This window comes from Thunnus albacares, chromosome 20, assembly GCF_914725855.1.
Source record: "Thunnus albacares chromosome 20, fThuAlb1.1, whole genome shotgun sequence".
Classification (NCBI taxonomy): domain Eukaryota; kingdom Metazoa; phylum Chordata; class Actinopteri; order Scombriformes; family Scombridae; genus Thunnus; species Thunnus albacares.
Genome location: NC_058125.1, coordinates 18558807 through 18574056, shown reverse-complemented (window position 1 = coordinate 18574056; position 15250 = coordinate 18558807). Strand labels below are relative to the sequence as shown.

Sequence of the window (15250 nt, the reverse complement as noted above, 5' to 3'; positions counted from 1 at the left end):
GAGGACTGTGGGTTTTGACCCCCATCACTTACATTTTAAGTGCATTATGAAGAGATCTTCTAATGGTCAGTATGAACAGGAGGAATGATTATGACAAGAAAAACCTGTTTCAATGTTCATTTGGTTACCTGGCAGTTGTTTTAAGACAGACTTGAAAAATTGTGAACCCGTCCTTTTGGACAGATCTTGAGGGGGCTGAATTGAAGCTGTAGAGTTTGTCAGAATCAGATAATCAATCAATTGATCAACCCAGGATGGAAGACACTCTGATGTCACTGCCAAGCCTCTTCTGGGTACTGGTTATGAACAGGAAAGCTGCTTATTAACATGTGACAGCAAACTTCAATTGGACTTCATGAACAAAACTTTTTATTCTTTTAGCAGTTGTTGTTTAGCTGTCAGCTGAATCAATAAAGGAGACAAGAGGACAAACTCAAGAAAGCAAAGAAGAGAAGTTTTATAGATTTATAGACTGTGTCGTGGTGAATACTAACCTGCTTATGCTCAGTTGCTTTTTCTATTTGTGATGGGCAGATTACCTACTGTACCTTCTAGATGAGCATGTTGGTTAAATTCATTCATTCAAGCATACATTATAATAAGTTATAAAGCTTTGTCATAGAAAATAAAAACAAATGATGTGATTTTAACCTCCATTTTGGTTGGTTTTTATCTTCTGCTGTTCACCGTCACTTCTTTTTCCATAATTTTTCTGATTACGTCTTTCAGCCGTTATTATTAAGATCCTTGGTAAAATGTCAGAGGACATAAAGTGTTGATCCTCTGCTACATACACCCAACAAATCCTAAACCAGTGTACAGTATGAAAATAAACCAAAACCTCACACAGTTATATCTTAACATTTTATTGATTTCCAAAAAAAAAAAAAGAATAAAACAAAAATAAAAAGTAATTTCCTCCAAAATTATTTCGATATGAGGAACTGGACGGTTAAAACAGGAAAATTCAACCAGGGGACAGGCAGCCACAGTGACGCCTCGCCCCCTCCCTGTTCCCCTTTCTTGGCCAGCGGAGGAGTCGGGGAGAAGCTGCTTTAAGATGAGATGAAGCAACGGGAAAGGAGGAAAAAAAAAGAGCAGGGACAAGGAGGGGGAGAGCATCTATCGAATCTTGAACAATAAAAACACCAACTATGAAAAAAAAAACTCCTTGTTGGGAATCCTAAACCTTGGCAACGTCACTACTAACATTTACGCCTTAAGAGTGCAGAGAAAAACTCAAAGAGTCATAAAACTGCTATTCTCTTTTATTCACATGAATTTAAAATCTAAATCCCTTTTCATTAAAGTTAAACTGAAGTGTCTATCTCCCTTTTTAGAAGCAGACCTCTTTCTGAAATAAGGCATTTGTAGTACATCTGTAGTACTGTTTACTATTCTATGGAAGTCTTTTATTTGACCAGAAATGCGCAAATACTACACTAACATTTCTGAATTTCTGAAGTGCAAGTCATGTGTTTCATCTTAAATTACCATACAACATAATATGGTACCTTTTCATAAAGAGGTTTGACTGTATTATCTCCTGTGGGATCACTTACTCGGGCAGATCTCTCCATGGTGTAGGCCAACCCAGAGTGAACAATATCCTTCTCAGAGGCACCCTGCAAAGGAAAATGAATTGTTGTTTGTTTGTCATCCCTATAATTCCTGTTTGTTATTCCAGATGGACAGTTTTCACTGCATCAAGACAACTTGTGACATGTCAATCAAGGTTCATAAAAGGCTCCTAATCCTCCTGCACAGACACTAGAGGGGAAAACATGGAAACACAAAAGGAGAAATAAAAGAGGCATCAGAGGTGTTCTTTGTTTCTGCATCAATGTCATACCAGTAATAATACACTCTGATAACTAATCTGGTTTATCCAGTTTGAAAACCTGGCACATGCAAATATGTAACAATACCAGTTATTCTGCTCTTTTATGATTGGCTGTTCAGCTGTTCGCATTGGCACATAATGATTGGTTGTGATCAAATGTAATGCGTGTAAACGAGAGGGAGTAGAAATAAAAAAGGAACCAATTCGTTCCCCAGACAGATCATCTCAACATCTTCAGAGATTTCATATCAGCTGACACCAGTTTCCTCCAGAACATCACCGACGCTGCCTGAACTGCTGCAGACTCTGTAAGAATACTTTCATTTATCTGTCCTTCAAATTCTTGTTGACAAGTTTGATTTTTCTACTTCTTGCTGTCAAATCAAAAACTAATTAATCTTGCATTTACAGATACATTAGCAACTTTGTCAGTGATGTAAATTAGTCAGGTACTACAAGGCAAGGATTGAAAGATAAAGGCTGTTACTTATTGCTGTAGACGTCAGAATTTAGGTTTATAAAATCTTATCAACTACAGCAGCTAGTGAAATAATTTCAAACACTTGTTGCAGTAACATTTCACACAGGACAGGGTGAACCTGGGGAGGTAGACTTGATATATTATGGGTATGTTAAACTGTATAATGCCCCGATCTCATGCAAATCCTGATCTGATGTTTGTCGTGTGCCTTAAGGAAGCAGCTGTAGGACCAGAGTATCAGCCTTCACACCAAGTAAACCAGAGAACCACAACGCCAAGAGAAATACAAGGTATAACACCAAAGCAAGTCTAATTACTGGATGTTTTGTACCATTTATCAGTAGCATGTTAATTTACCAAAAGTATTCTTTTTTTTTGTTTTTATATAGATGTCTGCTCCTATTCCATACCCTGAAGGAATGACATTAAAGGAAAAGAGAATATTCAAAGATGAACACCTTAGAGACCATCCTGATACTCTTTTTTATGACACTACAAATGATGGTGTAATATGCAACCTAATTTTCTTTACTACTTTTAAAGAAGACTGGATAGCTGCCATAAGGCAGCGCTACCCTAGGACTTATAGAATTCAACTGGAAGATAAAATCAAACTGGACCTCCACCGTGGCACTGTATGTGTTTATCCTAGTGGAAAGGTTGTGATACAAGCCTCACCAAGGGACCGTACAAGGTTTGATAGAAAATTTGAACGACTATGTGAGAAAATGGAAGATATAAAATTAACCAGACAGATGGAACAAATGAACATAGGCAATGCAGGAGGACATCAAGATCCTGCTCCCTGAATAAAATACAATAAAAATAAAAATAAGAGGAAAAGAAAGACCTTACAGTAGGTTGTCTGTTTAAGAAGTACAAACAGACAGGGGAAAAAAAAGAAACACAGTATGGATTTTTTAATATGGATTATACTGTAAATAACTGACTAGCAATGCTAGTTCTTGTAAAATTAAATGCATATTTTTATTATTTGTTGCTCTACAATTGTCATGTACCGTATATCTTTGTAAATTATAGTTCTGGTTTTTATCAACTGTTTTAGAAATGTGTCAAAAGAGTTGAAATTGTAATATCAAATGTAAAGGAAATGTTTATGTTCTGATTGTGTCTTATGACCCTGGCAGACTCCTGTCTTTCTGCAGGTTAAGGTGGTATTAAAGAGCAGTCTTGTGCTCACTGAGCAGGTTGTTAGTTTGAGTCTCTCTCATATTTGAAGGTCAGTCTTCCATAGCTGACATGGTTGAGATTCTTCAGCCACTCGAAATATGACACTGTCACACCACCAGCGTTCAGGTACATGTCCTGCAGGATGAAACATCACGTCCTCAGATATGTTGTTCAACAGTCATCGCTCTTCTGTGTGTAGAATTATTCCGACTAAACTTCTTCTGTACTGCGAAAACTGCTTTTTCTGCAAAATAAAAGACACTGAAAAAAGTGTTGTAGAAACACTGTTGTTTCTTGTTTGTTTGTTTTTTTTAGAACAAATTCTTCTTCTTATTGTTTTAGTTTCATGTTCATGTTTTAGATATTATATTTACAGAATTATTATTTCATTGTGTTTTTTTCTGTAACATTAAATAAGCAACAATCAAATTTAAAGTTAGGAAAAATACATCCTTAGGTATTGTTTATTATGAGCTTAAAACTCCAAAAAATCAGCTAATCTGCTTCATCAGGACTGTTTGGGTGTGGTTTGGTCAGATTTGATTGACAGTGCTGGAAACATACACAAACAGCCCCATGAACCTGAATCCTGTGTGTGAACCCTGCACACTTCAAACTAGTGAAAAGAGACCAGATAAAAACACAAATGCAGAAATCAGTCATGTGAAATAAACCAAACTGTGTTCATGTAGGACACCATCACTCTTAGTAAGAGGTTGATTCAGAGCCTTTAAGGCTTTACTGATACAGTTTATGTTCAAAAACGAACATGTATTCATATGAACAGCATCATTATAACCACACTGATATATATCTATATTCAACCAAAAAAACAAGAAAATTTGTCAAAAATAAAGCCCATTGAAACGTTTTCTGCTGCATTTCTAGGACTGGTTCCTGTAGAATACACTGTACTACTTTCTATTGAGAGATAAACATCTTACTGTATTTTGGAAGGAAAAGTTTCTTTACACAATATACACATTTCTTACACTGTCAATAATTAAAAAACAACATATACACAATAAAAAACTAGAGATTACAAAGATATTTGACCTCAAAGGCTGCCATAAAAAGAGGCATCGTGTTGCCTGTTAGTGTTTTTTTATTTTAGTGTGTCAATTGAAATCAAGTGTCAGTGTTTGCTGGAAGGATTTGCTTCTGTGTGTAAAATGAACAGCTGTGCCCAGCAGTGTGTTGGTAAAGTGGACTGTGTGAAGAGTTTTGAAGATGTGGACTGAACCATGCACGTAACCAATCGTAATAATGAAGAATGTAAACTATGAAGTCGGACTGTTGAGTGAACAAAGACAAACATAACCGAAAGTAATTAACTTTGACCAACTGTAATTTTTCTGTATGTGCCTGAACAGGTTTAAGAGAGAAACCAACTTCAACAACCAACCAATCAAATACATCCACATCCAGATGTGATGAAGAATGTTTGTTGACAATTTTGAACAACTACACAGCGATGTGGAAGATATAAGATTAAACCAACAGATGAAACAAATGAGCATAGGCAATGCAGGAGGACATCAAGATCCCTCTTCCTGAATAAAATACAAGAAAAATAGAAGAGGGAACGAAAGAGCCTACAGTAGGTTGTCTGTTGAAGAAGTAGAAACAGACAGGAGAAAAAGAAACAATATGGATTTTTTAAATATGGATTATACTGTAAATAACTGACTAGCAATGCTAGTTCCTGTAAAATTAAATGCATATTTTTATTATTTGTTGCTATACAATTGTCATGTACCGTATATCTTTGTAAATTATGGTTCTGGTTTTTATCAACTGTTTTAGAAATGTGTCAAAAGAGTTGAAATTGTAATATCAAATGTAAAGGAAATGTTTAGGTTCTGATTGTGTCTTATGACCCTGGCAGACTCCTGTCTTTCTGCAGGTTAAGGTGGTATTAAAGAGCAGTCTTGTGCTCACTGAGCAGGTTGTTAGTTTCAGTCTCTCTCATATTTGAAGGTCAGTCTTCCATAGCTGACATGGTTGAGATTCTTCAGCCACTCGAAATATGACACCGTCACACCACAAGCGTTCAGGTACATGTCCTGCAGGATGAAACATCACATCCTCAGATATGTTGTTCAACAGTCCTCGTTCTTCTGTGTGTAGAATTATTCTGACTAAACTTCTTTTTTACTGCAAAAACTGCTATTTCTGCAAAATAAAAGACACTGAAAAAAGTGTTGTAGAAACACCGTTGTTTCTTGTTTGTTTGTTTTTTTTAGAACAAATTATTCTTCTTATTGTTTTAGTTTCATGTTCGTGTTTTAGATATTATATTTACAGAATTATTATTTCATTGTGTTTTTTTCTGTAACATTAAATAAGCAACAATCAAATTTAAAGTTAGGGAAAAATACATCCTTAGGTATTTATTATGAGCTTAAAACTCCAAAAATCAGCTAATCTGCTTCATCAGGACTGTTTGGGTGTGGTTTGATCAGAATTGATTGACAGTGCTGGAAACATACACAAACAGCCCCATGAACCTGAATCCTGTGTGTGAACCCTGCACACTTCAAACTAGTGAAAAGAGACCAGATAAAAACACAAATGCAGAAATCAGTCGTGTGAAATTAACTAAACTGTGTTCATGTAGGACACCATCACTCTTAGTAAGAGAGAGAGAATATAGCATTGTGATTCATCGTATCCCGAACGGAAGCATCTGTATCCTCTTTTATGATTGGCTGTTCAGCTGTTCGCGTTGGCACATAATGATTGGTTGTGATCAAATGTAATGCGTGTAGACGAGAGGGAGTAAAAATACGAAAGGAACCTATTCGTTTCCCAGACAGATCATCTCAACATCTTCAGAGATTTCACATCAGCTGACACCAGTTTCCTCCAGAACATCACCGACGCTGCCTGAACTGCTGCAGACTCTGTAAGAATACTTTCATTTATCTGTCCTTCAAATTCTTGTTGACAAGTTTGATTTTTTCTACTTCTTGCTGTTAAATACATTAGTAATACATACACAGATACTTTAGCAACTTTGTCAGTGATGTAAATAAGTCAGGTACTGCAAGGCAAGGATTGAAAGATAAAGGATGTTACTTATTGCTGTAGACGTCAGAATTTAGGTTTATAAAAAGTTATTTCAGCAACTAATGAAGTTTATAGATTTATAAACAAGGTTCGGGAACAGAGACCACGCCGAGTACACATCCCACTTCCGTACAACAAAGTATTTAGGCACACCCCATCCGTTTTTCTCCCCTCGTCTCAGTTGCAAGAGACCCGTGACAGGATCGCATCGCAAACGCTTACCCCTCGCCCGCGCTCCATGGACCACGTTCCCCAGCAATACCAACACGATACCTCCTTCACTACCACATCCACGCAGAGGCCGTTTACACCGCTGCTCCTCGGAGGAAAAGCTACTCCCTCAGACGCCACACTGCTGATCAGCTGGGACCGATACACACCCACGCTATAGCCGATTCCGACGTGGCTCGTTTTCCTTCAATCAACATCTTCAACCGGACGCTCACTCGCCTACAGAGTGCTCTCAGACAGACGGACACACTGTTCCAGCGAAACAAAAGCGTTGCCAAACTTTTCCAACTCTACGGAAACTTTTTCTTCACCTCTCCGGCCAGCAGTTCAAATCGTCCCGCTCTTCCGGGTTCACCGCCTAACGCTAACCTGACGCACGCCGCACACCGATGACGTCACCACGCTGCCCGCTACAACGGAGCCCTGACTCTCCAGCCCCGGCCAGAGCACACTCCACTTTCTCTTCTTCCCCCTTTTTTTTAAAATTTTATTTTCCGAATTAACCCTTCATCCCATTTTCCTGCTTATTTATTAAGTATTCGTGTAACTTCATGGTTCATACTAACTCACTTTTCTGTTATTATGTTTCTTCATTAACGCTTCTATTCCTCTTCAGGAACTCTCATCCTCTTCCCTTCCCTACCCAAACAACGGACCATCGATCATCCCCAGCGTATCATACATGCATTCTACCCGACTCAGACGCCACCTCCTCGTCTCAAAAGCCATGCTTTTCCCGCTCCACACAGCCTCCAGCTCATCACGGATGTATCCAGCTGCTCACCTCCGGGTTCCCTGCCCACAGCCATACATGCATCCCCTCATCCTTCATCCCTCAACCCTTCATCCTTCAACCCCCATCACTATCATCTCTCTCTCCTTTCCCTTCCTTTCCTCCCTTTCTCTCCTTTTCCTCCCTTTCTCTCTCAACCAGTATGCTAAATATTTCCTTCTTCCCCCATCTCTTCATCCCTCGACCCTCATCCCTTCATCCCGCATCCCACATCCCACGAACTCGACCCTTACCCCCCCATCCTCACACCCCGACCCTCTCCCTTCCCCCTCCCCTCATCCCTCTAACTCTATCCTTCCTCCTTTTCCACCCTACTTTTACCCTCACTCTTTCATTTTTCATCCTTACCTCCTTCACCCCCCCCCCCTTTTTTTTTTCTGTGTTTTTTTTTTTTAACCCAACCGGTCAAAGCAGATGGCCGCCCACCTAGAGCCGGGTTCTGCTTGAGGTCTCTTCCCGTTAAAGGGGAGTTTTTCCTCACCGCCGTCGCCAAGTGCTTGCTCACGGGGGAATTGTTGGGTCTCCGTTAATTAAAGAGAATGGTCTAGACCTGCTTTACGTTAAAGTGCCACTTGACGACCTCGTCGTCATTCGGTGCCATATTATAGAATTGAATTCCCCACCCTTCATCCCTCCAACCCTCACCCCTTCATCCCCCGTGCCTCCCTCCAGACTTTCTATCTTTTCCTCCTATATCACCTCGGCTTTCATCCTCCCATATTATCCATAAAGCAGTATCTTTTCGTTCTTCGCTTTCTAGCCACAGCTGATATGGCTCACTCAAATCCGTCTGTTTTCTTTTCATCCATTCTACCTTCATCTGAATCTCAAGGCATCATGAAGGATGTGCCCTCACTCTTTCATTGCCGTCAACCGACTATATAAAATGCTTCAACACAACGAATCATCTTCAATACAACCATTCATCATCAATTCAGTGCTCCAGTCAGCTTCCATTCCCTCACCACTAGTTCATGACATCAGCGGGCCACGGAGCTTCCTTCTTCCGACCCACTCCATTCAGTCAACGCCAAAGAGCCATCCAGACCATCAGTTTTCCTGTAAATGGTCATCCCACAGTTCGCACTCAACCCCCACACTCAACTATCTCCCCATTAGTTCCCCCTGTCTTCGACTCCCTTCATGCAGCAGGCTTTGCAGGTCCTGACAGTCTCAAGCCCCATCTCAGGCTACTAAAGTCTTGACAGCTAAAGCTCATCGCAGGCCATGCACTTCTCTTCTCCCTTCCGACGGCCATCGTACCCATCCAGGTGCATCACACCTGTCGATACCCACGTACAGTATCCCTCCTTCAGTGGTGCCTATGTTAGGTGCAGCGGCCCTCAGAACCCCACCAAGCACGGTCCATGACACCACTATATCCTAAAGCGCTAATTGCCATTAACTCCAAAGAACCATCTCAACCGCCAGACCATCCATTTTTCATACGTGATGGTCCAACAGTTTCTACCAAGTCCTGACACTCGACCCTTCCGGAGACAACCACATCGCCTGTTCTCGCAACATACAGCTGCACTGACTCAGTGTCTCTTTCTGTTTCCGGGGTTACAGCAGTTTTAGGTGGTTTACCTCCAATCGGCTACTTCAACTGCCCCCACGCCCCCCCCACCCTGCTCGATGAACCATGTCAAGTCATCATCGAAGCCCTTCTTTGGGGGCAAGAGAGGTCTTAGTCATCCTTGTTCCCACGCTATATCGTTGCTGACCATTATAAACAAGAAATCCTCAAGGACATCATATCTAGCCTCGCACCACACTTCGGCATGTTATCCAAAGGTCAGTAAGGCCGAACCCAGCCTTAAGCCGAAGCGCTTGCCCCCGACATCATCATCATCATCATCATCATCCTGGCATGCTACGCCAGAATTCCCCGTACAGGCCACCTGCCTCCCTACCCTGACAAAGTTGTAGAATCCATGTCTCTACAGACGTTCTACAGCATGCAACGACGTCTGATACTCCCATTCATTCTTCGGAGACAAGGACGCCACTCCCAGACACCCTCATATTTAACCTTAAGCAAGCAAACCAACCAGCTTGGCTTCTCTTGCCCCCACATTTCACCATGCATATCCACAAGACCCGCTCTCCACCACCAAACCAGGCGAGTTGCTACATGTTCCTGGTTGCAAACCTGCAAGTTTCACACAAGTCGGCGATTTCTCCAGAACCATACTCCAGCCACGTTCTTGAACACATCTCCGCATGAAGTTCTTTTTGGGGGCTCTATCCAGGCGATGGACTGGAGAGACAGTTCCCCCACTCAGGGTCTCAACCTCTCCCCCCGTTCCCTCCTACCTCCCCACTGTCGGCAGTCGTCGTCCAGTCGACATACCATACATCCATCATCGTCCCTCAACCCTCTATTCTATGTTCCTCAACTCTCACACCTCACCCCTTTCCTCCCCCCGTCACTTCATCCCTCCATCCCTAATCCTTCATCAGGTTCTCCAACCCATCCATCAACATATCAGCTCTCTTTCATTATCTCAATTAAACTATTGAAATCTAATGTTCTCGGTGTGGTCTCAGTTAGTGAACAGCAGGTAGTGAAACAATTTCAAACACTTGTTGCAGTAACATTTCACACAGGACAGGTTGAACCTGGGGAGGTAGACTTGATATATTATGGGTATGTTAAACTGTATAACGCCCCGATCTGATGCTAATCCTGATCTGATGTTTGTCTTGTGTGTTAAGGAAGCAGCTGTAGGACCAGAGTATCAGCCTTCACACCAAGTAAACCAGAGAACCACAACGCCAAGAGAAATACAAGGTATAACACCACAGCAAGTCTAATTACTGGATGTTTTGTACCATTTATCAGTAGCATGTTAATTTACCAAAAATATTTTTGTTTGTTTTTATATAGATGTCTGCTCGTCGTATTCCATACCCTGAAGGAATGGGATTAAGGAGAAAGAAAATATTCAAAGATGAACACCTTAGAGCCCATCCTGATACTCTTTTTTATGACACTACAAATGATAATGTAATATGTGACCTAATTTTCTTTACTACTTTTAAAGAAGACTGGATAGCTGCCATAAAGCAGCGCTACCCTAGGACTGATAGAATTCAACTGGAAGATAAAATCAAACTTGACCTCCACAGTGGCACTGTATGTGTTTATCCTAGTGGAAAGATTGTGATACAAGCCTCACCAGAGGACCGTACAGAGTTTGATAAAAAATTTGACCAACTACGTAAGGACATGGAAGATATAAAATTAAACAGACAGATGGAACAAATGAGCTTAGGCAATACAGGAGGACATCAAGATCCTGCTCCCTGAATAAAATACAATAAAAATAGAAATACGAGGAAAAGAAAGACCTTACAGTAGGTTGTCTGTTTAAGAAGTACAAACAGACAGGAGAAAAAGAAACAATATGGATTTTTAATATGGATTATTCTGTAAATAACTGACTAGCAATGCTAGTTCCTGTAAATTTAAATGCATATTTTTATTATTTGTTGCTATACATTTGTCATGTACCATATATCTTTGTAAATTATGGTTCTGGTTTTTATCAACTGTTTTAGAAATGTGTCAAAAGAGTTGAAAATGTAAATATCAAATGTAAAGGAAATGTTTATGTTCTGATTGTGTCTTATGACCCTGGCAGACTCCAGTTTTTCTGCAGGTTAAGGTGGTATTAAAGAACAGTCTTGTGCTCACTGAGCAGGTTGTTAGTTTGAGTCTCTCTCATATTTGAGGGTCAGTCTTCCATAGCTGACATGGTTGAGATTCTTCAGCCAACATTACATCCTCAGATATGTTGTTCAACAGTCCTCGTTCTTCTGTGTGTACAATATTCTAAACTAAAATTTCTTTTTTTACTGCAAAAACTGCTGTTTCTGCAAAATAAAAGACACTGAAAAAAGTGTTGTAGAAACACTGTTGTTTCTTGTTTGTTTTTTTTAGAGCAAATTATTCTTCTTATTGTTTTAGTTTCATGTTCATGTTTTAGATATTATATTTACAGAATTATTATTTCATTGTGTTTTTTTCTGTAACATTAAATAAGCAACAATCAAATTTAAAGTTAGGGAAAAATACATCCTTAGGTATTGTTTATTATGAGCTTAAAACTCCAAAAATCAGCTAATCTGCTTCATCAGGACTGTTTGGGTGTGGTTTGATCAGATTTGGTCGACAGTGCTGGAAACATTCACAAACAGCCCCATGAACTTAAATCCTGTGTGTGAACCCTGCACACTTCAAACGAGTGAAAAGAGACCAGATAAAAACACAAATGCAGAAATCAGTCGTGTGAAATTAACCAAACTGTGTTCATGTAGGACACCAACACTCTTAGTAAGAGAGAGAGAATGTAGCATTGTGATTCATAGTGATTCATCGTATCCCGAACAGAAGCATCTGTATCCATTATGTTTCTCTACTCATTTGTTCATTTTTTTCCCCTTAACATCTAAAACACATATATAAACAGAATAATGCAACACACCACTGAGATAAACTGATTTCTTCAAAAGGTAGATGAGATAAAATCCCAGTAACCAGTAGTGACAGTAACAGTCAGGTGTCCATATGGACACGGAAAGAGGTTTTCCTCACTGTAATCATTCCTCCTGTTCATACTGGCTGTTAAAAGATCCCCTTTAAATGCACTTTTATTGTGAGTTGTGTAACATTGAAAGGTATCTACATAATTTGAGTAATTTGGACAGCTAAAGCTTCATATTACCTTCAGATAAACGTTTAAATAAATTTTTGCACTGAAGGAAGACTGTGGATTTTGACCCCCATCACTTACATTGTAAGTGCATTATGAAGAGATCTCCTAATGGTCAGTATGAACAGGAGGAATGATTATGACAAGAAAATCCTGTTTTAATGTTCATTTGGTTACCTGACTGTTGTTTCAAGACATACTTGAAAAACTGTGGACACATCCTTTAAGTCTTTTTTCACAGATCTTGAGGGGGCTGAATTGAAGCTGTAGAGTTTGTCAGAATCAGATAATCAATCAATTGATCAACCTAGGATGGAAGACACTCTGATGTCACTGCGAAGCCTCTTCTGGGTACTGGTTATGAACAGGAAAGCTGCTTATTAACATGTGACAGCAAACTTCAATTGGACTTCATGAACAAAACTTTTTATTCTTTTAGCAGTTGTTGTTTAGCTGTGAGCTGAATCAATAAAGGAGACAAGAAAACAAGGAGGAGAAGTTTTATAGATTTATAGACTGTGTCGTGGTGAATACTAACCTGCTTATGCTCAGGTGCCTTTTCTATTTGTGATGGATGGATTACCTACTGTACCTTCTAGATGAGCATGTTGGTTAAATTCATTAATCCAAGCATACATTATAATATGTTATAGAGCTTGAGGTCTTTTGTCATAGAAAATTTGATTTTAACTTCCATTTTGGTTGGTTTTGATCTTCTGCTGTTCACCATTACTTCTTTTTCCATCATCGTGGGTGTGGTTTGTCAGATTTGATTTACAGTGGTGTAAACATACACAAACAGCCCCATGAATGAATGTGAATCATGTGAAATTAACCAAACTGTTGTCATGTAGGACACCAACACTCTTAGTAAGAGAGAGAGAATGTAGCATCGTGATTCATCGTATCCTGAATGGAAGCATCTGTATCTGTATCCTCTTTTATGATTGGCTGTTCAGCTGTTCGCGTTGGCACATAATGATTGGTTGTGATCAAATGTAATACGTATAGACGAGAGGGAGTAGAAATAAGAAAGGAACCAATTCGTTTCCCAGACAGATCATCTCAACATCTTCAGAGATTTCACATCAGCTGACACCAGTTTCCTCCAGAACATCACCGACGCTGCCTGAACTGCTGCAGACTCTGTAAGAATACTTCCATTTATCTGTCCTTCAAATTCTTGTTGACAGGTTTGATTTTTCTACTTCTTGCTGTTAAATTAAAAACTAATTAATCTGGCATTTACAGATACATTAGCAACTTTGTCAGTGATGTAAATAAGTCAGGTACTGCAAGGCAAGGATTGAAAGATAAAGGCTGTTACTTATTGCTGTAGACGTCAGAATTTAGGTTTATAAAATCTTATCAACTACAGCAGCTAGTGAAACAATTTCAAACACTTGTTGCAGTAACATTTCACACAGGACAGGGTGAACCTGGGGAGGTAGACTTGATATATTATGGGTATGTTAAACTGTATAACGCCCCGATCTGATGCAAATCCTGATCTGATGTTTGTCTTGTGTGTTAAGGAAGCAGCTGTAGGACCAGAGTATCAGCCTTCACACCGAGTAAACCAGAGAACCACAACGCCAAGAGAAATACAAGGTATAACACCACAGTAAGTCTAATTACTGGATGTTTTGTACCATTTATCAATAGCATGTTAATTAATCAAGAATATCCTTTTTGTTTTTATATAGATGTCTGTTCCTATTCCATACCCTTCGGCTAACATGTCAAGAATGGAAAAGGACAACTTCAAAAACAGACACCTGAGGGAAAATGAAAATACTCTCTTTCATGACACTGATAGAAATGGTATACGAACTAACCTCATTTTCTACAGTACCAATAGAGAAAGCTGGATAGCAGAATTAATGAATGACTTCCCTTCGACCCTGGAACATCACAATAATGGTGAAATAACAAAGCTCAAGGTCCAGAGGGCCACAGTTCGTGTATATCCTACTGGAAAGTTTGTGATATGTGCCTCACAAGATAACTTGGCAAGGTTTGAGGAAAGATTTGCACAATTAGCTCAGAGGGTGCACGATGCTGGATTAGCAGGACAAATGGAACAGTTGAACATAGATGCAGGAACGAATCCCAGAGAGCCTGGGAACGAGATCCCTCCCCCTGAATAAAATACAATAAAAATAGAAATAGGAGGGAAAGACAGAGAATAGGTTGTCTATTGAAGAAGTACAAAATGTAAAATTGGTTACATGTTTTTATTCTTAGTTGCAATACATTTGTCATGTACTGTATATCTTTAACAATTTCTGGTTCTGGTGTTAATAGATTGTTTTAGAAATGTCAAAAGAGCTTATGTAACATCAAATGTAAAGTAAATGTTCTGATTGTGTCTTATGACCCTGGCAGACTCCTGTCTTTCTGCAGGTTAAGGTGGTATTAAAGAGCAGTCTTGTACTCACTGAGCAGGTGGTAGTTTGAGTCTCTCTCATATTTGAAGGTCAGTCTTCCATAGCTGACATGGTTGAGATTCTTCAGCCACTCGAAATATGACACCGTCACACCACCAGCGTTCAGGTACATGTCCTGCAGGATGAAACATCACATCCTCAGATATGTTGTTCAACAGTCATCGCTCTTCTGTGTGTAGAATTATTCTGATTTAATTTCTTCTGTACTGCAAAAACTGCTGTTTCTGCGAAATAAAAGACACTGAAAAAAGTGTTGTAGAAACACTGCTGTTTCTTGTTTGTTTGGTTTTTTTAGAACAAATTATTCTTCTTATTGTTTTAGTTTCATGTTCATGTTTTAGATATTATATTTACAGAATTGTTTTTTCATTGTGTTTTTTTCTAACATTAAATAAGCAAGAATCAAATTTAAAGTTAGGGAAAAATACATCCTTAGGTATTGTTTATTATGAGCTTAAAACTCCAAAA

At 39.4% G+C, this 15250-nt stretch overlaps 1 protein-coding gene and 2 long non-coding RNA genes across 4 annotated transcripts in view; 2 read left to right on the top strand and 1 right to left on the bottom strand.

Annotated features, from left to right (window-relative positions):
* glud1b (glutamate dehydrogenase 1b) overlaps positions 1–15250 on the bottom strand; it is a 71403-nt gene that overhangs the window by 36391 nt on the left and 19762 nt on the right. Inside the window, exons 10-11 of one of the 2 annotated variants that reach the window (XM_044338254.1) lie at positions 14774–14897; positions 1600–1625 (exon numbers count right to left, since the gene is read on the bottom strand). In XM_044338254.1, coding sequence (XP_044194189.1) covers positions 1615–1625; positions 14774–14897 — 135 coding nt within the window. In that variant the 3' untranslated portion in view covers positions 1600–1614. Of the gene's footprint in view, positions 1–1599; positions 1626–14773; positions 14898–15250 lie in introns of those variants that run through there. The other variant, XM_044338253.1, reaches the window with a different exon arrangement.
* Positions 2080–2899, top strand: LOC122971547. Its single transcript, XR_006399507.1, has 3 exons — positions 2080–2151; positions 2539–2614; positions 2714–2899. It is a non-coding gene; the product is annotated as an uncharacterized LOC122971547 (long non-coding RNA).
* On the top strand, positions 6267–11317 carry LOC122971545. Its single transcript, XR_006399505.1, has 3 exons — positions 6267–6423; positions 10333–10408; positions 10505–11317. It is a non-coding gene; the product is annotated as an uncharacterized LOC122971545 (long non-coding RNA).